Below are 23,365 nucleotides of genomic sequence, written 5' to 3' on the forward strand. Positions count from 1 at the left end.
GAACTCCCAGAACAAGGAAAACATCCTTTTTTTCTTTACAAACTCATCATTCATTGGTAGTCATCCACATATAGGGTTGTTGTTTGGGTCAATTTGATCGGGTTTCGGGTTAAATGGATCGGGTTAACAAGTTTTTTTTAAATCCACCTGAAACCCGACATTGTTAAGGTATGAGTTATTCGAGTTCGAGTTAATAGAGTTGGGTTAGTCAGGTTGAAATGTAAGATGGATTATTGTTGGGCCATTTTAGTAAATAAGGTTCTTCTCTAGGAACTTAAATAGTAAAGTAGTAAATAGTATTCGTCAAATAGATAACAAGTTGCTAACAAGTAAAACAAGCAACTCTTGCTAATAACTCTTGCTAACAAGTAAATAAAGTTCATACAGACCTACATACCTACGCTTGCTAACAAGTAAAACAACCTTTATAACCCATCACAAACTATTACCGAATGTTGTTAAAAAAATGATTAATATGAATATACAAATTACAAACCATAACCAATTGTCACCTGGTGTCTCTCTCATATGAATTCTTATTATAAAGCAGCCATAATAAATCATTAATATTAATATGACTATAAAAAGCAAATATATCTTGTTTCTTATTTTCGAAGACTAAAACATGAAAAAAGTTATGGGAAGTGGCACAAGTGGCAAAAAAAGATAAAGATTTTGTAGAAGACATAAGGCAATTCGTGGAGTCCATATAAAATCATGGGCTTAATTACATATTCGGGTTATTCGAACCATAACGAAATTATATAAACTAACCTAAAACCCAGGCCACGTTATTCTTACATGCACCTAGAATCCAACTCTTAAATCTATACTTTTTCTTTTTAAATAGAACTTGAACCTTCAATTTTAGCTATAGACATCTATCCTATCAATCAAGAGTTTCACTTGTTCATATAACAAAAGCTAAAATAATAATAATAATAATAATAATAATAATAATAAATAAATAAATAAATAAAAATAAAAAAACTAAACATGTATCTAGAGAAGAGGCGCCCAACATTTGCTAAAAGATGACAAAGGTTAAAAGAAAACTTTTCTATCCACTCCTTCAAGGATCAAAGATTAAAAAACCAGTTTTAGAAATTAAATGAACCGGAAGATTAAACTTTCATCACATACCCATGGACACTAACGAGTGGGTCGGGTGATGGGTTAATTCGGACCCGGATTTTCGACTCATGAAGAAACTAAGTGGAACGGACTCAATGTGTTGCATTCCTTCCTTGAGGTTGAGGGTTCAAGTCCCGCAGATTTGTCATTTAAAAAAAAACAGTCACTACACAAACGGAACAACCTTCTTTCTCTCTCTCTCTCTCTCTCTCTCTCTCTCTCTCTTTGAGTTGATATGTTTTTAATGTATTCCATCTTCGAATCAGGTTTCTTTACGCATGAACAAACGTAAGATAGTCTGCTGATCAACTGAAACTAGTATACTTGGCAGTACCCTTATAACTTTAGACAAAAGAAATCTAAAGGTATTGTAAAAATTTAAATAAGTATGAAATATCAATACACATGCAATGGTCCTTAAGCACATGATGTTTAGCAATGCTAGTTACACCATCATGGTGCATCACATAAAGGCCTAATTTAGGGATCTTTGATTTGGAATTGGGCTGGGATTGATTTTTGTTTAGGGGTTCAAATTTACATTTGGTTTAAACTTTAAAGTGTTAGATTTATGTTTTGGGTTTCCTTACATTTGTGAGCGTGTTTTGGTTTGTTGTAGCCTTGATTTATAGAAATAGGTAAGTACATTTCTATTTTCCCTTATTTTTGGACATATGTCGATTTGGAGAGACGGTAGAGTAAGGAAAGTAGATTAGAAAACAACAAATCTTGGAAAACCAGTCATTAAAAGAAGCGCGATTGTAGCATTATTGTTTTACCTAGTTGCTACTATCCTTTAAAGATATTTATAGTGTTAAAGGTGCTTACTTTTTAGTTCCTTTACATTGCCTATTTGAAATATCGTGCAACTTTTCATTTCAATCTCTATTCCATAAATCTTGACAAGTAATTTTCAGAAACCCATCTCAGGGCTTAAATTAGAGCTTGTTGATGAAACTTTATAAAGGAGGAGGGTATCATGAATATTTTAAGGGAGGTACTGACAGTACCTTCACGTTAGGACACCTTCTTGAGCGGTTTCAATATTTTGGGTTGAGTAGGTTATATATGCCGCTTCATTAACCCGTATATATCATTTTCAAATCATGCAATAATCACTTGTACATTGTGCATCAAAACTTGTACCAAATCAATTTTTTATATTATTTAATTAGTTTTTAAATTATTTTGTATACTTTAATATTATGTAAATTAGTTTTGTATAATTTTTATTAATTTGTGTTTATTTTAAAATAAAAAATTAAGTGAGTTGAGTGTGTTGGGAAAGATAGAATTTACATGTCTTGTGGGATGAGAAAGATAGAAAAGAGAGAGGATAGAGAAATACTGATATGGCAGTGGGTTGATAGGGTTGGGAGGGAAGCCGTTCCCTCCCAACCCACCGAACCCATTGCCACATCAATTTTTGTCTCTTCTCTTTCTTCATCTTTTCCAACCCACAACACACGGAAATTCTATCTTTTTGAACCCACTTAACCCACTCAATTAAAAAAAATACAAAACAATTAAGGTACAAGTTTTAAAACACATGGTACAAGAGAAAATAAGAAAAAGAAAGTAGAGAGAGATGATGAAGTGGGTTAATAAAACCAATCAACCCATTCGTTGAATCGGGAATGGTATCGCCGATAACTCTATTGATAATTAAGATTTTACATTTGATTGTTTTGTATTTTTTTTAATTGAATGGGTTGAATGGGTTCAAAAAGATAGGGTTTCCATGTGTTATGAGTTCGGAAAGATGAAGAAAAATAAAATAGAAAAAGTGATGTGGCAGTGAGTTCAGTTGGTTGGGAAGGAATGACTCCCTCCACCCTAAGTGAATGTTTCAAAGTGGCCTTAGTTGTGTTTTAAGAGCTTTAGACTACTTTATATAATTATTTTGAGTGTTTACATAAGTACTATATGTATGTACGTGTGTAAACAACGAAACTACCAACACAATGAGTACACAGGTAATCACAAGTGCCCAAAACACATGAGGATCGTTGGAGTGTTCACCATAACTTAAAACCATAGAATAAAGCAAAGTTTGCAATGTTCAATTTTGAATTGTTCACATTGCGTTACCAAACCATAGGGTTGCTAAAAACAGAAAAAAGTTAACTTCAAAGTCTAACACTTAGAAAAATCCCAAATTAACTTCAGGTTATTTTACTTTTATCACCATTATACATGACACATTATATTAGAACAAGTGAACAACCATATTAGTTGAAATAATTCCACACATTATATTAGAACAAGTGAACAACCATATTAGTTGAAATAATTCCAGGAAAACCTTGTATATACAAAAACCATAACACTTGGTTTTAATTTTAAGAAAAAAACATGTACTTGCTACTTACAATATTTGGGTAAAAATATTCATGTTTTTCAAGTACATGGTTGTATTTGAGATTTTTCTAAGTAACTCATCATTTATAATAGTCAAAGAAGTATATGTTGCTTGATATTAATCCATCATATGATACGCCCTTCACTTATCATCTAAAGATTTTTATTGGATTTTTGTTTGAACAGTTTATTGAGTACCGAAGTCATAATAATTAGTTTTGAGTCGGGTAAACTTATTTGATTATGATTTTCTGGTTATTTAAAGTTAGAATATTAAAATTTGGATCATTATTCGTTGTCCACTTGCTTGTTTGGTGTGCGATAAAATTCTCAGGTGGTGCAAGATTGATTCTATTGAAGTACAAAATGTGGGAGAACTTATTGATTTTAAAGCTAAGTGGGGGAGAGGCTCAAAGCGCAGACAGAGACTCATTGAAATTTTCTATGGTATGCTATGGGTCCTGTGGAAATCAAGGAACGATCGACTCTTTCAGAGGTGTGCAAGCAATCCTACAAAAGCGGCCAAGAACACAAAGTCACTAGCTTATTTGTGGATAAAATGTAGGGGTAATGGTGAAATTTATAGTTGGGAGGAATGAAATATATATATCCCTTCAATATTTCTTGAACTTTATTACTGTGTATTTTTCCTTGATCCCTATTTAGTTTCTTGCTTGCGTGGGTCTTCTTTATAAAATCTCGGTCGTTTCCAAAAAAAGTAGTAATATAGCCTTATTAAACTATTCGTAGCTTTGTATGCCTAGTTATCTTGATTTTGAGTCTTCAGCCGACAATAATTATTTTGAGAAAGCAGTCAAAACCTCTAATTAAGCATCACTTAAAAACAAACTTTGTTTTAGAATTGTTTGAACGCCTTAAACTATTAAATGATTTATTGTGATTTGTGACTAGCAATGATGTTAATGTTTTGGTCCCTAATTATGAATGGTAAAATTCTAGTCCCTTATGTATTAAGAATACCAACCACTATCTAAACCTAACAATTTGTTTTAGTAGTGTAAACCTCTATTTTGATGTGAAAATAGTCTATGGAAACTGATTTGTAAAATAATATCTTGTCTTTTATTCTTCCTGTTAGATAATATAGGTCGCGATTGTCCTACATCCTACTACCGAGGACACTGCGACGAGGACCTCACAATCATAAAAACAACGATAATTTCACATGTAGCAACTATATTGTTCTCATGTATTGCATTGCTAGTCATTCGGATTATGTAACACTCTAAAAATTTCAAACAATTTAAACTTTTCAAAAACAACTCGGTTTCATAAAGTTATTACAAAAAAGTTTTCAATACAATTATTATCAGAGTCTTCCCAGAACCACATCAAAAAACATAATCATGAGGAGCGGTACGATCACGCCTTTGCCTTGCCACGGTCTCCTGAAGAACCTGAAAAACATTAAACCACAACTGTAAGCCCGAAAGCTTAGTGAGATACCCCCAAAATACCAACCACATATACCATACACGCACAACATGCCATATCATAACAGAACACAGAACAGCCATGCACTTTGGGTCTACTGTATGACTGGTCCTCCGCATCGACCTTCAGTCCACCTGGTCCACCCTCCGAGTCTAGCCATATACATCGAGTCTACAGTGTGATTGGTCCGCCCGCACCGGGCCTTCAATCCACCTGGTCCACTCTCTGAGTCTACAGTATGACTGATCCGCCCGCACCGGGCCTTCAGTCGTCCTGGTCCACTCTCCGAGCCTCGGCACGTCTGGTCCGCCCTCTTGGGGCCTACAGCCTATCCGGACCGCTCGCTGGGCCTTCGGGATAACCGGTCCGCCCTGGGTATGTTGGCCTACAGCACAAAGCAGGACCCGCCTCAACCCAACCCCAGTCCAACAACCATGTGCACATAAACATTCAATCATATAACAATTCACATCCAATCAAACCGATCTAGCAGGTCACATAGCATAACATCATCCTAACCAGGATACCGACCTAACCGGTCACTAGCATATACCATCCTAACTACCAGGATGCAAACATAGTAAAACAATAACATAACAACGATACCCGGATCACAATCCGATAAAGGGCCGACCTTGGTGCCGTAGACCCTGTCGATATAGTGAGGATAACTCACCTCGCAACTGCCGACGGAAAAGATAAGACCGAGCTGCTACGACCACTGACACGATCTCCACCACTAGCCAACACCAACACTGAACTCAAAACAAATGCCAATAATTGCCAAAATGCCCCTGGAAGTTAACTGGTCAACCCTTGGTCAAAGTCAAAGTCAAAGTCAACCTCCTGATTGACTCTACTTGCCGAGTCAACCCGATGACTCGTCGAGTCCCCATGCTCAGAACTTCCCCAATCCGCGACTCAACTCGCCGAGTCACCCCGAGACTCGCCGAGTCCCACAACTCTGAGTCCCCTCGCACTCAACTCACCGAGTCCTCCCTTGACTCACCGATTCACGGCTCAACCAGAAGAAGGTTAGGACCTCACTACCAGACTCGCTGAGTCCAAGAATAGACTCGCCGAGTCCAAGACTATCTTCAACCAACTCGCCGAGTTGTTCTTCCAACTCGTCGAGTTCCTGCCCATCTTCAAGCAACTCGCCGAGTACACCCTTGTGACTCGCCGAGTACCCCTAGATCTTAATCCATACAGAAGCTTTCCAGGCCATGCTGATGATCCAAACCATAGATCTACCTTTCTACAACCCATCCATCACGTAAAGTGGCAAACTTTACGTGAATCCAAAGAGATCTAAGCATATAACACTCTAGGGTTAGGGTTTGGGACAAGATGGCTTCACCAACCACTCAAGAACAGGGACTTTAATGCACTCTAGACCTTCTCCATTCCAGATCTGAGGAAGCAAACTCAGATCTAACCTCCAAACTCAAAATATCACAAGCTATTCTTTCCAAATACTCCAAAATGATGAATCTAGATGAATATCAGCCCAAGCAACGAAATAATACCTCAAAAGAAAGCTCCAACAGAAGAGAAATCCAAATCCTTGCAAAGCCCCTTGCTCCAAGCCTCTAACTCTCCAAGATCTCTTCCAAAATCTCTTCTCCAAGGCTCAAATGCTCTCAAAACACTCATAAACGCGCCTTAGGGTTTTCTGGACTTCAAGAGAGGGTAAAGAGGCTAGGGAGAGGGTATAATGTCTTTTATAAAGAGCTCATCCTCCGAAATTAGGGTTTTCTCCACATAGCACCAACTCGCCGAGTCCAGCCGCCGACTCGCCGAGTTGGCCACTTAACACGCAACCAGAATCGCGAACCTACTCACCGAGCCCACCCATGGACTCGCCGAGTTGCCCATTCACATTTTCACTTTGAACCCTGAACTTGCACTCCTGAACTCGGGATGTTACAATTCTCCCCCACTTAAATTAGGCTTCGTCCTCGAAGCCTGCGGCAACACAACTCCAGAACTACTCTCGCAATGCACCACCTGGCATTAACCAGACCAGGTTCCTCAAAACACAACCACTGAAACCCAAAACCCAACTTTCCCCTTGCGGCTTCCTGACCACCGCTTCAAGCCGGCCACCGAACTCATCCTCAGATAACCACACTTAACAACCAAGTACCACTGCATGATACTTCACTCGTTCCAGATCACAACAATCACTTGACTCATACGAGCTGGAGATAACCCCGAACCACCGGGATACCGACCCGACACCACACTACTATCATTCATCCTTGACAGACATATGTTTCACCGAATTCACTGCTGAGGCTTAACCTGCTCCCTTCCTGAGTCCAACTCTACCCCTTCCATGCTGACAGGATGACACATCCTTCAGCTTCAGAGCAACTCCCATGAGTTCTCCTCCGCAATTACATTCACATGCTGAACTGGTTCTAGCAACCTCGGTTTGGGAAGACCAGACACACTGACGACACCTCCAAACATCCCCCCAGGGTGAATTACCACTACATACAAAATTCCTTGATCAAATCAATCTAGGAATCCAAGACCCCATTCCTGCATCCCTTCCGAGCCTCTTGGCTCTACACCCTCGGAATCACTTCCTTGACCTCAACAGACATTCAACCCGGATGTGATTTCATACCACCGCCGCAACACACTGCTCAATAACCATAATTGGAACACCCCAATCATAACTCTGCATTACTGCTTCCACTTCCGTGAACTTACACTCCCGCTCGGAGCTACATTCCTTTCCCTTTCCTTACCAAGGAAATCCACTTGGCTGCCTTGACACTACCACAAGTGCCACGGTGCTCACCCAATACTATACCATTCCCTTATAGAATAACCGCTATCTCATGCACCACACATGCTCTGAATCCGCTCGCAAGGACTCTCGAGTCCATGCACTATCTTCCACTAATCATGATCAATACCCGGGGCCAGACCTTGTGATGCTATCACATCGCGACATACTCAATCCATTTCCTCATACAGATCTATCAACACATGCAGAGTCTTCAGCATGACTGGACCGCCTTACCAGACCTTCAGCCAATCTGGACCACTCTTAGAACCTTCAGCAGGTCTGGACCGCCCTCCAGGGCCTTCAGCATGTCTGGACCGTCCTCCGAGCCTTCGACCTGACTGGTACGCCCACCGGCCTTCAGTCTATCCAGTCCACTCAACTAGCATCCAACATCCCGAATTATCCCTCCAGGAAAAATTCTCCCATGCATACTGTTCTAGCCCTCTAGGGGCTTCGAACTCTGACTCCATCCTACATACTCAAACCCGGCCTGATCCCAGGCCTTCCACAATCAATCACCCCTTTCTCACAAAACCCTTGTTCTGTATCCCGCCCCGTCTGCCTGTCACTTGCTCATACCAGCCTACGCTCTTGGCTGACCGAACCGCTGCTGAATCCCAAAACAGCTAATCGACTACTCATGCTTATCAATCTTCTGGAGAATTTTCCAATTCTCCCCACTTAGAGCACTGACTATCAACCACCGGTCGCCATCACCGACCTCCCTTAACAACCCTACACAACACAATCCCTTACACGCGAACTGATTCCCACTAGAACGAGCAACCTTCACAAGATTACATATCAACACAGATCATCTCGGCCATCAAAAGAAACCCGACACTCAGCAAACCACTCCTCAGACTGCAGATGTTACCCGACATTCAGACCAAAAGACGGATTTCCCACTAAAAATCCTCATGAATGATAACCAACGAAATTCCCAATACCAAAACCCTTAACCATACCAAAAATCACACAACGAGACCAGCAGATAAACAATACTCCATAATAATCGCAAGATAACAAGATATCAAGAAAGAAACATACCCACAGATGCATCCAACACTGCCCTGACCTCCTCTGCTGTAAGCTGAAAAGCACGACCCTAAGCCTTGGGGGATCCGCTCCACCCTGACCTCCACCCGAAATCCTCAAAGTAGTCAGTGCTGGAGCCTGCATTGGTCTTGCAGCAAGCTGTGGACAGTTGACCCTCAAGTGTCCAACCTGATGGCAGTGATAACAAATCCTCAAATCCTGAACCGGGGCTGTCTGCCGACAATCCCGCGCATAGTGCCCCTCCTTTCCGCACTTGCGGCATGCACCACTGGACCTACAAACCCCGGTGTGACCTTTCCCACACTTCCCACAAGCGTGGCTGCTCTGATCTCCCAATCTAGAATCAACGGTCTTGAACCGTTTCGACGCCGGTTGCGACTGTACCGGGGTCTTGAACACACGAATGTTCCTCCAATTCACTCAAACCAAGGCTCTGATACCAACTTGTAACACTCTAAAAATTTCAAACAATTTAAACTTTTCAAAAACAACCCGATTTCATAAAATTATTACAAAAATGCTTTCAATACAATTATTATCAGAGTCTTCCCAGAACCACATCATAAAACATAATCATGAGGGGCGGTACGATCACGCCTTTGCCTTGTCACGGTCTCCTGAAGAACCTGAAAAACATTAAACCACAACTATAAGCCCGAAAGTTTAGTGAGATACCCCCAAAATACCAACCACATATACCATACACGCACAACATGCCATATCATAACAGAACACAGAACAACCATGCACTTCGGGTCTACTGTGTGACTGGTCCGCCGCACCGGCCTTCAGTCCACCTGGTCCACCCTCCGAGTCTATCCATATACATCGAGTCTATAGTGTGATTGGTCCGCCCGTACTGGGCCTTCAATCCACCTGGTCCACTCTCTGAGTCTACAGTATGGCTAGTCCGCCCGCACTGGGCCTTCAGTCGGCCTGGTCCACTCTCCGAGCCTCGGCACGTCTGGTCCGCCCTCTTGGGGCCTACAGCCTATCTGGACCGCCCTCTTGGGGCCAAGAGATTTATATTTTACTAAAATCTCTGATACGAAGTTTTGTTGTGATTTTAGTCCATGCCATATGTGAAATAACCATAATGTCCTATATGTATTTTTTCCAATTAATTTTATGTTGTTGTTGTTGTTATTATTATTATTATTATTATTATTATTATTATTATTATTATTATAAATTAAAAAAATACTTCCCACTTTATACCCCACCCCACGTTCCCTTTTGAACTCTTCAAGAACTCTAAACCATTCCTCCTTAAGCCAATGTCGGTGGATACTCTCCCCGGCGAACCCTCTCGTTGCGTCATCATCATATCCAACCTACTTCTACCATGTTTGCTGGAGAAACCTCCCTTTTACACGTATCACACTCAAGCCACCATCTTTCCGTGAAGATTAACGTCTGAAGCCACCGATAAACATTCATCATCATTGTCGATCTGGGGTTTCGAACCACCAACGGTGGTTGCAACAGATGCTGACGATGATAAGGTGGTGGTTGAATTAATTCTTGAGATATTTGGTATGATCCAAATGATATCGATTAATTGCCTCGTACCCCTGCTTGCACATATTTGATTTTTGAGAACTTAAGAGATGATGATCTTAAATTAATACCAAAGAATTTGGTTCTAGAGTTGGTGTTGAATTTGATGAGAACTATGGAAGTAAGGCTCGGATAGATTGCCATTTAAGCTAAAATGGGATTTCCTGAGAGTAATAAAAGGGATAAGGTTTTTTGATTTTACGAGGAAACAATATCTAAACCTGGATTAATTATCAATTGGATGCTTGACAATAGGAATCGAGCAGCCGAAGTAGAACCTGACGTTCGATTCAATAAATTTATATGTTTAAGAAGAAGTAGCCTTTTGTGTTTTATGATTTGGGCGAACTGAATACTTGTAACCATGAACTGAGTGATCTGTTTTTAAGCCATTCAATCCATACATCACCGACACTGAATGAAACCTACACTCTCTTGAGTGTCTTCTTTCTCACCTCCGACCACCATTGTGCCCTTCATCCCTAAAATTTCAACATGAGGTCAACTCCGATTTTGATTTTGAGTTTCAGGTGAGGTTGGGTTTGATTTTGAGCTTCTGCTTAGGTTAGATTTTAGGTTTTGATTTTGAGTTTCAGATTAGTTGTTAGGTTTAGTTTCTGTTTTAGATTTCGACAAAGGTGGCCGGCAGGGACGGCTTGCCGAAAAAGATAATCGTTAATGGTATTCTTAAGGCATACGGGGAGAACGAAGGTAGGGGATGGTGGTTTGTGTGTTTGGTGGAGAAATTTATTTATTTATTTTAAATTTAAAAAATGATAGAAGAATAAAAGAAATTTTTAAAAAATATATATATTAAGGGAAAATTAGTCTTTTTATGTCAAGTGAGACTAAGGTGCTCTTTGTTTTTTTGAAGTCAAAATGTCTGTAGTTTGCGGACCACATCTGCAAGCTTCTGCGGCAGAAGAGGTAGACCAAATGTCTGCAGTCTGCAATAAGAAGACTGTTTGTTTTTTAACGTCTGCAGCTGTTGAAATAAATTAATTTTTCAAACTTAATTTCATGTCATAAACATTAAAAATGCATTTTCAGTAAAAAAAAAAAAAAGGTGGTTTTTTTTTTTTTTTTTAAGGTTAAAATGAGGTCTGAAGACCTTTGAAGACAGTGACACATGTCTGTGCCAGGAAGACCTCATGCAGACGTTTTTTGGTCTGCGCACTTCCAAAAAACAAACAATCTGTGAGGGCATATGTCTGCACGTTGTCTGCGCGGCGTAGACAAAAGTGGTTGTGCAGCTCTTCACAAAAAAAAAAACAAACAGCCCCTAAGTCAGTGTGGAAGAAAAAACAAACACACAAAAGTTAGTTTTTGAAAATAAAGATTATATATGCGTTTTAGCATATTTCTGAAAGACGAATGGTGTAATTTACCTTTCTATTGATACATAAGTGATAATTTAGGACCAAAACATTTGACATCTTTGCTTGTCACAACTTACAATTACTAATTTAGCATTTGAAGGTGTCTAAACAATGCAAAAACAAAGTTTGTTTTGTAGTGGGTGTTTGGACGTGTTATCTCAAAATGATCATTGTCACTTGAAGACTCAAAATCAAGATACCATGTACATAAAGCTAGGAATAGTTTAATAAGGCTAACATTATTTGATGATTCAAATTTTAATATTTTAACCTTAAATAATTAGAAAATCATAATAAAATAAGTTTACTCGAACACTCGAAGTTAACTATTATGACTTCAATCCTTAGTCCTTAATCAGTTCAAATCTAATTAAAGTAAACTATAAAATATAAGTGTAGTGTGCTTCATGATGGAAAAATGTCTTTTAATGTCAACCATCATATATCTTCTTTAACTATTATAAATGCTGGTTTGGATTATAACAATCAACAACTTAGAAAAATCCCAAATACAACTTTGTATTTGAAAAACATGAATATTTGAATTTGATCCAAATTTTGCTAAGTGGAAAGTAGACTGGTTTTTCTACTTAAAAGTAAAAATCAGTGTTATGGTTAAAAATCTTGAGTTTTGTATATACAAGGTTTTACCTTAATTATTTCAATTAATATGGTTGTTCTAATATAATGTGTCATGTATAATGATGATAAAAGTAAACTAGCCTCAAGTTAATTTGATATTTTTCTAAGTGGGTGAGTTTTTGAAGTCAATTTTTTTTTCTTGTTTTTGGCAACCCTTTGGATTTTGTAATGTAATATGAACAATGCAAACTTTCCTTTGTTCAATGGGTTTTAAGTTATGGTGAACGCCCCAAAGGTCCATATGTGTAGGGCATTATATTCCATGCACTAGACCAAGACAAACAAGAAATAAAATGTGTAAATTTTGTGTCGTCCAAAAGATGGAACATAATGGGACAAGATTGTATGTGCATAAAACGTTAATCCTCATTCATACTTTTAATAAATGTTAATCCTCATTCCTAGTTTTAACAAAACGTTAATACTCATCCTCGTATGTGCATAAAACGTAAATATTGTTCTCATTCTACACGGTAATGTTTGTATAATGCAAGTCATCTAAAAGTGGGCCCCTGGCAGTATCAGAAGTTGCGAATGCTATCCTTCAACCAAAGATGGTTCAAGTCTCACTTATAGACAAAATGTATAAGATCTAGGAGCAGCTCAATGAGTGTGTGTGTAAGCATTCATTTTTTTTAATTAAGTCACTAAACTCATATTTATGCATATGATGACATGATATCACACTTACTAAATGATTCAAATAAACATTTTTTAGTTTGCAAATCTAATTAGAAAAGAAATTGTTGGGTGTGGAATCCAACAAAATAAATAGGACACCTTAACTTGCCATGCATAACGAAAGGTGGTTAAGCTTGAACCAGGTGCACAAGGGTGCTCTGCAAGGTAGTGGATGATAGCTCGGTTCTTTCAACACTTAGACAATTTCCATGCTGAAATGTTCTGTTAGTAAAACATAGATAAATACTCAACTTGTTTCAAGTGATAATATCCAACAATGAAAGTCATTATTTTATCCAAGTAGCGATCAATTTAGTGATCATAAAAAGGTCACTGATTTTGTGTAAAACAAATGCTTTTTCAAATTTTATTTTAGTTGATTAAATTAGATTAATCTCTAAATAATGTATTTATTTGCCTGATTCTTTTTTTTTTTAAATATTTTTTTAACATTATAAAATCATTATAATTAAAAAATATTAAATGGACCATATTGTCCCTCTTTCTAAATTGCTTGAATCCTTCACGCATCATTTAAGTCTTCTGTCATCGTTAAGGGCATCATCTCCCGCATCTCATGTCAATCTGCATCTCATCCTTGAACGTTGCCATCCATCCAACCCTCTTTCTGAAATCTGTCGTCTCCATTCCAACCTACTATATGGTTTTCGTTGATTATTTGTTGATTTCTTGAATGTGTATGTTATCTTTTGATGATAAACTATGAGTTCTGTATTGATTATCGTTAAGATGTTAATTTTAAATTTTCTTTTACCTAATCATCAAAGCTTCTAAATGTATTTTGGGTTGCTGATTTTGTTGAACCGTGATGAGGGTATTTTCTATTATCATGGTTTATATACGAAAAGGACATGATTTCCTCTCTTTATGTCTAGAAGATTGATGGCAATTATGGTTATGCTATATCAACCCATCAGATTTTGAGCCTATTTATGGTATTGCTTCAATATTCATCTATTTTCCATGCAATTTGTTATGTTTTAAGTTTTAGTGATGCAAATGGGTGTGGATAGGGACATTTTGTTATTTTATATAGGATTATCAAAAACTTGGCAAAAAGGAGCCTAAAATTATAATTGACTAAATAATAGTTAAATTAATAATCTAATAATTCATGTATATAACCAAAAAGGCAAGAACCCCTATTTCATAGACTTGCAACGAAAACAAAAACAAAAAAATATAGCCAAATTGGATATTATCCACCCACTTTTTATCATTTTCCTATGTATACATGAAAGACTTTGTTACGTCTTAGTATGCTTTGTTTTGGTTTCGATCCAAGTCTTGGATTTCATTATCCATTTTTGCACACATTGATGGCTAAACATGTGCAAAATAAGAGATATATGAATCTAGAAAACCAAGCAAATACGTTGAGTGATATTCCGAGCCGCCCATTGCTGACCCCGGTCCACCACCAAAAAGCTTCCTGTTTGACTAAGTACGTAAAGCGACACAAATTAGTCGCACATGGTTTTCACTTGTCCTTATTTCTCTCCCACAAATTCTTAATTTTATACTTTGTTAAAAGCTATTTAGATATTTTTATTAAATTACATATTGCTCTATTTTCTAAAAACATTATCCTTTCTGATGATTTTCATATTATTTGTTATTATATATGTTATTATATATTTTTAGTACATTTTGTAATTGAATTAAGTTATGTTTATGCAACTCTAATACAATTTAATAACATATATTTACAAACTAGTTAATAACTTAAAGAGAGAAAATGATTACGTGGCTTATTTGGTGTTTGACGTTTGACATTGGAATTATGTTTGACGTCATGACACATGTAATTGGTGTTGGATTTTTGTTTGTGAATATGATGGTTTGAAGTCTTCTCGTATGAATGTAATAACATATTCTTTAGTATATATCCAAATTTAATAATTATAACATAAATTTTTATTTGTTTCATCTAAGTTACTTGACTTTTTATCATATATACGAACTCATTAGAAACATCCCATGTAGAACACTCGTTATCATATATTGATGGTTTAATTAACTATGGTAACATGGTAATTAAATATGGTAACATTACCACATTTTATGTATTTGACAGAATATCAAGAGTTAAATCATATAATTACAATATATTTTTCATTAAAGAGCTTAAACGGGTGCCAATATATGAACATATATTGTCCATACTCAGTAACCAAAAATATTTTAGGGTAAATTATATTTATCGTCCCTCATGCACATGCCAAAAACCGTGTTTAATCCCTATTTTTAAAAATTAACTCGGATCGTCCCTTGTTTGGTTAAAACTTGCACGATTCATCCCTCATTAATTTAATTTTGCACCCTTCATCCCTTACAATACATGAAATGACTATTATGCCCTTTTGGTATTTCTTTTCCAATTAATTTAATGTTCTTATTATTTTTAATTAAAAAAAGATAAATATTATGACTCATTTCATCTCTTTATTTCCTTTCCAATTCATTTAATGTTCTTCAAGATCCCAATCACCATCATCGTTCATAAATCCGGTTCCCGACACCACCTCCGGTCATCATCTCCGTCCATAGTCTTAGTCTCTGGTAGCAGCTCTAGTCACCATCTATGTCCATAAACTCGAAGCTGCTACTCAAATGCGAAACATAAATCCAATCTACGACTCAAACCCAAAACCAAAATCAAACCTCAAATTCAAATGTAAACCCAAAATCAAACCTGCAAATTCAAACTCAAATCCAAAACCAAAATCCCTAATGCAAAAATCATAAGTTGTGTTTTGCTCATCTGAATCTTATGCGATTTTGGAAAACAAAGCATTGGTTTCAGATATGGATGAAGTTGTGTTGTCTGGTGAAGTTAAGGTTTGAAATCAGAGATTTTTAGATTTTTGGTGCGAAAGTTCAATTAGGGAGTGTAAACGACGAAATTCCACACGCAGTGACGCCAAAGTTCCATGCTGTCCGCCTTCGATCAGTCGTAGCCTTTCCGGCGAACGATTACCGGTGCAAAAGTTCTGTCCTTTTGTGAATCCGTCGACGGTCTGAAATCAGAGATTTTCAGATTTCAATCGTCGTATAGCAAAAGATTTTGGGATTTTAGATCTCAACAAGTGACTCCAATTTTCCATGTCTTTAATCGTTTACCAAGACCTCATCTTTATCAACTTCTCTCGCCGGAAAAGTAGTGAGAGACGGAGGAGAATCGACGTCGGAGCAGAGAGATGTAGAGTAGTCCGCCATTTTTGTTTTAAGGGAGTTGGGGACGAAGGCAAACAAGGGAAAGGGAAACGAGAGGGGTGGGTTAGTGGGAAGTTTTTTTTATTTTCTTTTTCTTTAATTTAAAAATGATAAATAAATAAAAGAAAATTAATAAAGAAATTATTAAGGGTAAAATGGTCTTTTTATATCCAAAGGGATGAAGTGTGCAAGTTTTAAACAAACAATGGACGGTCCAAATTAATTTTTTAAAATAGGGACTAAACACGCTTTCTGACATGTGCACGATGGATGATTGGTGTAATTTACCCAATATTTTACTTCTTCAAAAACAAACATAACTTAAAATTCTTTGGTGCTGAAACTTGAGTTACTACATATTAAGTGTAGAACCTTTTGTCTAGCTTTGACACCTATATGCTTAGATTACTCATAACCAGTTTTGCCATCATCGTAATCCATGGTGAGTTATAGTAAAAACTAGGTGAATTCTTCGTGTTGCGTGATAGTATAATTATATAGATAAAATAATAATTTTTAACAAATTATGATCAAATATTTATACATGAAAACCCAGTGTTAATAGCAACGCAAATCTATAGTTAATTTATATTTTTATTAAAAACAATAGTTAAATAATTAGTTATGTTGACCATTAGTTGATGATTTTAAAGACTGTTTTAACTTATGTAAATTGTATATAAAATGTATGTGGATTTCTATATATAACGATTAACAAATACTATGAAAAAAATACTACAACTTTTAATAACATAAAACACTACTACATCTACTATTACATTTGTACCAAAAAATTTATTAAACACTTATAAATCGTACAAAAATATATATATATATATATATATATATATATATATATATATATATATATATATATATATATATATATATATATATATATATATATATATATATAAACCAATATACATTTAATATATAGAAACACTATTATCTAAAAAAATCTACGTTGCAATAACAATTGATACGACAAAACTCGTTTTTGCAACTCTTTATATTTGAATAAAAGATATTTTCAAACACATGATTTTTTTTGTGCACAAAACTTAATTATATACTATTGATATAACTAAAATATTTATAAACTAATGGAAAACAAAAAGTCATTACCAACTCCAACTAATACCCATAAGTTAAAAAAAAAAAAAACTACTGAATTATAATGATTAGTTATTTTAAATTTGAAATCATAGATACATATAAATTATGAAACTTTAAATTGTAGTGAAAATTTTAAATAAACGAGGTTTAATTATTTTGAACTTTATTATAATAGATATATAGATATTAAAAATCAACATTCTTACATAATTTAACTCTTTCTATATACAGTCATTAAAGTTTTTTAATGTAAGTAACTAAGTATTAATAAACATTTAGTGTAAGACAAAGAATTTGATATTATTGTGACATCTAAAATACAAAATATAAAATTAGTTATCAATTAGCAGGGAATGAATCATGCCATAAAGTGAAGATTTTGTGCAAGTTGTTCATCTACAAACCAAAACAAAACTTATTAATAACTTACTTAAATACACGAATCTTGACAAATTGAATGATAAAAAAAGCGTATTACAACATAACTAGACAATTCGCTAAGGTTTTTAGCTTACATATGCTTCTATGATTCCAATTACATGTATAGGTACAAGCAATAAGGACAAGAAAGTAGCTAGGGACTTTAAGAAGATATTTTATGTAGACTTTGTTGTTTTGGAGCAGTAACACCCGAACGATGCCATTCAGACTAGAGGGAGTGGACGCGGTTTCAACCGCGGTTCCGCCACATCATCACCCAAAACACCATCCCTTCACAGAGGTTTCTACCATACATTCTCTTTTTTCACCCAAATACTACCGCATTCCCCATTCTCCTCCTTTATTTGATTTCTCTCTCAACTCTCAACCAATTATTTTCTTTCTTTTCATTTTTCTTTTCTCTCTCCTAACCATTCTCCCACTCACTTACTGTGGCATCAAATTGATGAAATGAGAAAAAATGAGTTGGCATCTATGTGGCATAAGAGGGAGTACGGTTTCAGTTGCACCATTCCCTCCAGCGTTATAGTTTGGGTGTATTATGGCATGTTTATTTGTACTTGGATATCTTTTTACTAATATGAAAGTACATCTTTATGTAAATATTGTTTTGAAAAAAAAATGAGTGTACTATTAAAACTGAGGTGTTTCAATTCAAGTATAAAAATTGTGGTGTTTCTAGCCTTAAGGGGTGTTTAAGTTATCTTTTTGAGAGGCAAAAGTCATTTTAGGAAAAGTTGCAAAAAGTCAGGTTTTTCTGACTTTTCCAAAAAGTCAGTTTTCCTTATATCCAAAATCCAAAAGTAGCTTTTAAAATGTTTTTACCAAACATCTTTTATCTTTTATCTTTTCCTAAAAAGACTTTTGGTCTCTCAAAAGATAAACCAAACACCCCCTTAGTATGAGAAACTAGTTGGATCAGTAACTTACTTCTTGAGCTTCATGTTCATGTTCGACATACTACTATAGTTTAATGTGACGATATCTTAATCACTTGTCACATTAAAAATTTGGTTAAGCACCAATGAACAAAACACATATAAATTGATGTCCTTTTCATTCGTCAAAAAGTTCATATGGGAGTGACATGTGTCTTTCATGTTTTTTTTGAACGACGGTTTGGTACAGCGGGCAGTGACATATGATAGGCCAGTATGCCATAACATCCAATGAACTTGGGTTCGATCCCTCCCCGAAAAGATAACAACATCCTAAACAACCTAGTTTCCCATTAAGGAGCTTCACAATTCTTGGATACGAATAGAACTCGACATCATTCCCTTAGAAACTACTAGAAGGGGAAAACTGAAGTGTGACCGTGTCCAATTGAACTGGACTTCATTGGCATGTCTATCATGTCTTCGGTGAATACCATTATGCAAACATTTTCACTAAAGAACTTCCATGTCATCTTTTTGACCAATTCCGAGCCTATAGATACTATTTTCCTTATTACTAAAAATTGTATATATTTGGTACCCTTATTCAATAAAAGATCAATGGAGTAATTGGGAACTTACAACAACTTAAAGACCATCGTTTCAAATCCTTTCAGATTTTAACCGTTGTAGAAATATGTTTCAAATTATTGCATTTATTTCAAAGATTTTTTTTTGAACGGCAAATACAATATAATCCTAAACTACTTCTAAATTCACTTATGTCTTCGACGAGACTTGAATCCTCAATCTCAAAGAAGGAGGACAACACCTAATACTGTTGGGCTAGAAGTCCTAACCCGTGTCATTGTTTGAAGGAGTGGTATACACATAGTTGGACAATTTGTAGGATGGCCAATATAACTCTAGTTAATGGATCTACGAATTTACAGTTCGTGGTTCAAATTTCAAATCTAATTTAATATATATAGTTAAGTCAAAACTCCATTATAAAACAAACCCATTAGCCTAATACCAACAAATAGTAAGCTTTGAATAGTAAAACTTATTTGCCTTATATATTTGTTCTTGAATCTTCCTGCCATAACATCAAACAACACTTCTGGAACTTCCAACGGAAATTAAGCAAACAATTAGTCTTCACGCTTCTTGTGAAAATAAGACGATAAAAATTATTATTATAACATTAAAAGCTTGTGATTTCGCTATTTCGGGTGCTAGATTTATTATTTATACTTTGTAGTGAATATGAACTTAACCATCCAATTAAACTCTTGTCGGTTCTTTTATGCCATTAAATACATAGACTAAGCAAATAAATATTTTTCTAAATAAATAACAATAAATGGAGTATATCCAACAACCGAATCCAGTACTTTAATCATAGTTCTAATTTAATATTGTTATGTAGATGGTGGCTGCTAAGGAATGAGGAAACGAGTAAACCAAGATTCAGTTTTAGAAATATAATATATCTAGATAAGATGACATAAACTCTTACTTAGAAACACTCGGAGACAACGAGGAACACACTTCATTACTTCAATAGTTATAATTTATTACTTCAATCAAAAACAGAATTTCTTTTATTTTAATGCTCACATAATATAACATTTTTTTTTTGGTTCAGTTCTAAAACTCAGTATTTATTGCACTTTGTTTAATAGTTTATATAAATAAATAAAATACTTTGTAATAAAGTATAATGCCAATTACATACAACTATTGTGAGTTGTGACACGGTGGGAGCGATATCTAAACTTCTAGAGAAAAGAAGTGTAGACACGCAAAAGTCACGCTCGGAGAAAAGAGAAAATAATTTAAAAATTAAAAAGAATATCTCATCTCGTATAAAACCCTTGCTTTCATTTTCTTTATTTTCATACTCATTACTCAAACAAACAAACAGAATTTATATATTGGATTTTGCTTCCCTAGAATGCAACAGGCTGATTCAGAATCACTTGTTTTGGTCTGCGGTGGTGGAGATGGTGGTGGCGATCGGAAGATTGCTTGCGAGACGTTAGCGGATGGACGTGGATACGCGCCGGAAGATCTGGATATTCCACACAGCACGGTAGTTGAAGTTACGCCGGATTTTCCGCCGGAATCGTTCTGGCTATCGAAGGACGCCGAATTCGACTGGTTTGATCGGAATGCTTTTTTAGAACGGAAGGAATCTACTAAAGGAAACTCGAATTCAATGAATTTGAATCCGAATGTGAACCCTAGCCACTCGAATTCGAACTCGCAGAGATATTCAATGACCTTGAAATCAAAACCTGCGATTATTGGATTACCGAAGACGCAGAAGATGACTTACGTTGAATCCAAGCGTAGGCAGTGTAAGCCGGCTAACATACGGCTATTTCCGAAGCGGTCGAATTCCGTCGGAAAGGCTCTGACGACGGTTCTGGTGACGGAGCCGTCTTCGCCGAAGGTTTCGTGTATTGGGAGAGTTAGATCGAGGAGGTGCCGCAGCCGTAGGAAGTCATCAGCACAAGCGAATCAACCGGAGAAGTCTGCTAGTCAACGATCAGGAACAAGTAGATCACACAAAGCTGGCTTTATGTCTCGTATAACGTCGTTATTCCGTTCTGAAGGTCACCGCAGGAAGAAAAACGGTAAATCCTCAGAAAAAGTCATTGAACCTGCAGAAAATTCCGTTTCAAGGAAGATTTACGTGACTGTGAAGCCCGTTAACAGCGAACCGGAGACGCCTTCTGCACCGCCTGCTTTAGGAGGCATGATGCGGTTTGCGTCAGGGCGGAGATCGGCGTCGTGGGGAGGTTCCGATGATGAAGAAGAGGTGGCTGCGCGTCATTCGTTGGATTCAGGACGCCGTGGACTATAGGTTAACTGGTGGGCCCACAGTTGAAGTTTGGTAAGCTGACGTGGATTGTTCATATCGGAATTTCTGCGTGATGGAAACAGTCAAAGATACGATCGGAGGTTTTTATGTTCGTTTTCTTTTTTCCTTTTTCTTTTTCTATTTATTTTCTGTTTTCATTCATAGAGCTGATTTTTGTAAATATTCTTTGGATTTAGTAAATTTTGTCTGTAGATTGGCTATCACAACATTGTAAAGAACGGTCTATTTGTCGATGTGTTTAGTCTTCTCTTTCAACTTTTCATATTCACTTTTTGAATTAAAAATAAATAAATAAATCGGAACCTAAGGATGCATTAGTGGTCTGTAGGGGTAGGGGTAGGGGTGGGGGGTGGATCTACGACCAATGGACCCAATCCCTCAACTCTCTTTGATTGTGGTCCACCGTTCTCCCCACCACCAATTACCACGACATTGCCTGACCATGAATCAATAGGACAGTGTGCACGATCGTGGTCCATTGCCACGTCTACAACAAACTTGTTTGTTGAAGGTATTGTAGATGATCTAACGGGTTTAGAAGGGAGAGGTTGGATGGTTTACTGTATTTTCCTCTCTTTTTTATCTCATATGTTTCAATACTTGTACCACATGCTTCAGCTTATACATTAAGATTTTAACTATCATTTTAAAATTTTAATCATCATTTGAGGAGCTCATTAACCATTTCAGTTATCGATTAACAATTTCAGTTATCGTTTTAATAAATGTTTTAATATTTTTTTAAACAAAAGCGAGAGGATTGTGAAGGTTAAGAAAGATAAGTTCATTATGTAGTGGGTCAGGAAATATGAAAAAAATATATATAAGAAAAACTGATGTTTGGTTTATTTGGCAAAATGATTAAGAGAGTTGGAAAGGAATGATGAATGATTGCCTCAACCATAATACCAATTGATGATAATTCGATGATTTTCTAAAATTAAGATGGTTTACAAAATTTATAAGTAATAAGACAAAATTAGGGCCTCTTTGATTTACTTCTTACTGGGTCGAGTAAGAGATTATTTCTTACTCGGTCCAGTAAGAACGTTTGATAGTGGCCTTTTTACCCTCTTACTCGATCCAGTAAGATGCTGACCGAATCGTATACACGCTTATTCCCTCGTTTTTCCTTCTCCTTCTCATTGGCTCTATGTGAGCTACCTCCATCGCTCTCCTTCTCCTTCACCACTCTAGACTTCTCTGCCACTCCTCTTCTAGTCTATCGATTTCCTCCTCCAACGCCACCAATACTGTATATCAAAAGGAGCCTTAACCTGATATCCATCGAGTCTCTCTCATCGCTGTCAATCTCTTTATTATTGACCATATTTTCTCTGTTCTCCCCTCACCGTTCTATACTTCTTCTCTATTGATCATCACCATTCATGACCATCAGCTCTCTTCAACATTGATTTTGCTTCTTCGTCGCCGACCATCAACACCATCTTACATCGACCCTGCTTCTTTTACTTCTTTATTCCTCTGTTGTTCAACGGTTCGCTGCATATCCATGGACCAACATCTTGATTGCCCAATAATTCATCATCTGCGATGGCTCATTTTCTCAAAGCTACTAAAGGTCTGATTCCGTTTTTCTTGCCCTGGTTTTTTAATTTGAAAAAACCTTGACCTTAATTGGGTTCGAAACAAGGCAATTCGTTTACTAGAATGATGTATGATTGTGGGGTAAAGGCTTCAGAGGATGATTTGGGATCAT

General features: G+C 36.4%; 1 protein-coding gene across 1 annotated transcript; it reads left to right on the forward strand.

The window, feature by feature from the left end:
* Nucleotides 1-20,622: 20,622 nt before the first annotated feature.
* On the forward strand, nucleotides 20,623-21,878 carry LOC111882598 (uncharacterized). Its single transcript, XM_023878971.3, has one exon. It carries the CDS (start codon nucleotides 20,713-20,715, stop codon nucleotides 21,625-21,627), a length of 915 nt encoding a protein of 304 aa, XP_023734739.1. The 5' UTR covers nucleotides 20,623-20,712; the 3' UTR covers nucleotides 21,628-21,878.
* The last annotated feature ends 1,487 nt before the right edge of the window (nucleotides 21,879-23,365 follow it).

Source organism: Lactuca sativa, chromosome 9 (assembly GCF_002870075.4).
Source record: "Lactuca sativa cultivar Salinas chromosome 9, Lsat_Salinas_v11, whole genome shotgun sequence".
NCBI classification, from domain to species: domain Eukaryota; kingdom Viridiplantae; phylum Streptophyta; class Magnoliopsida; order Asterales; family Asteraceae; genus Lactuca; species Lactuca sativa.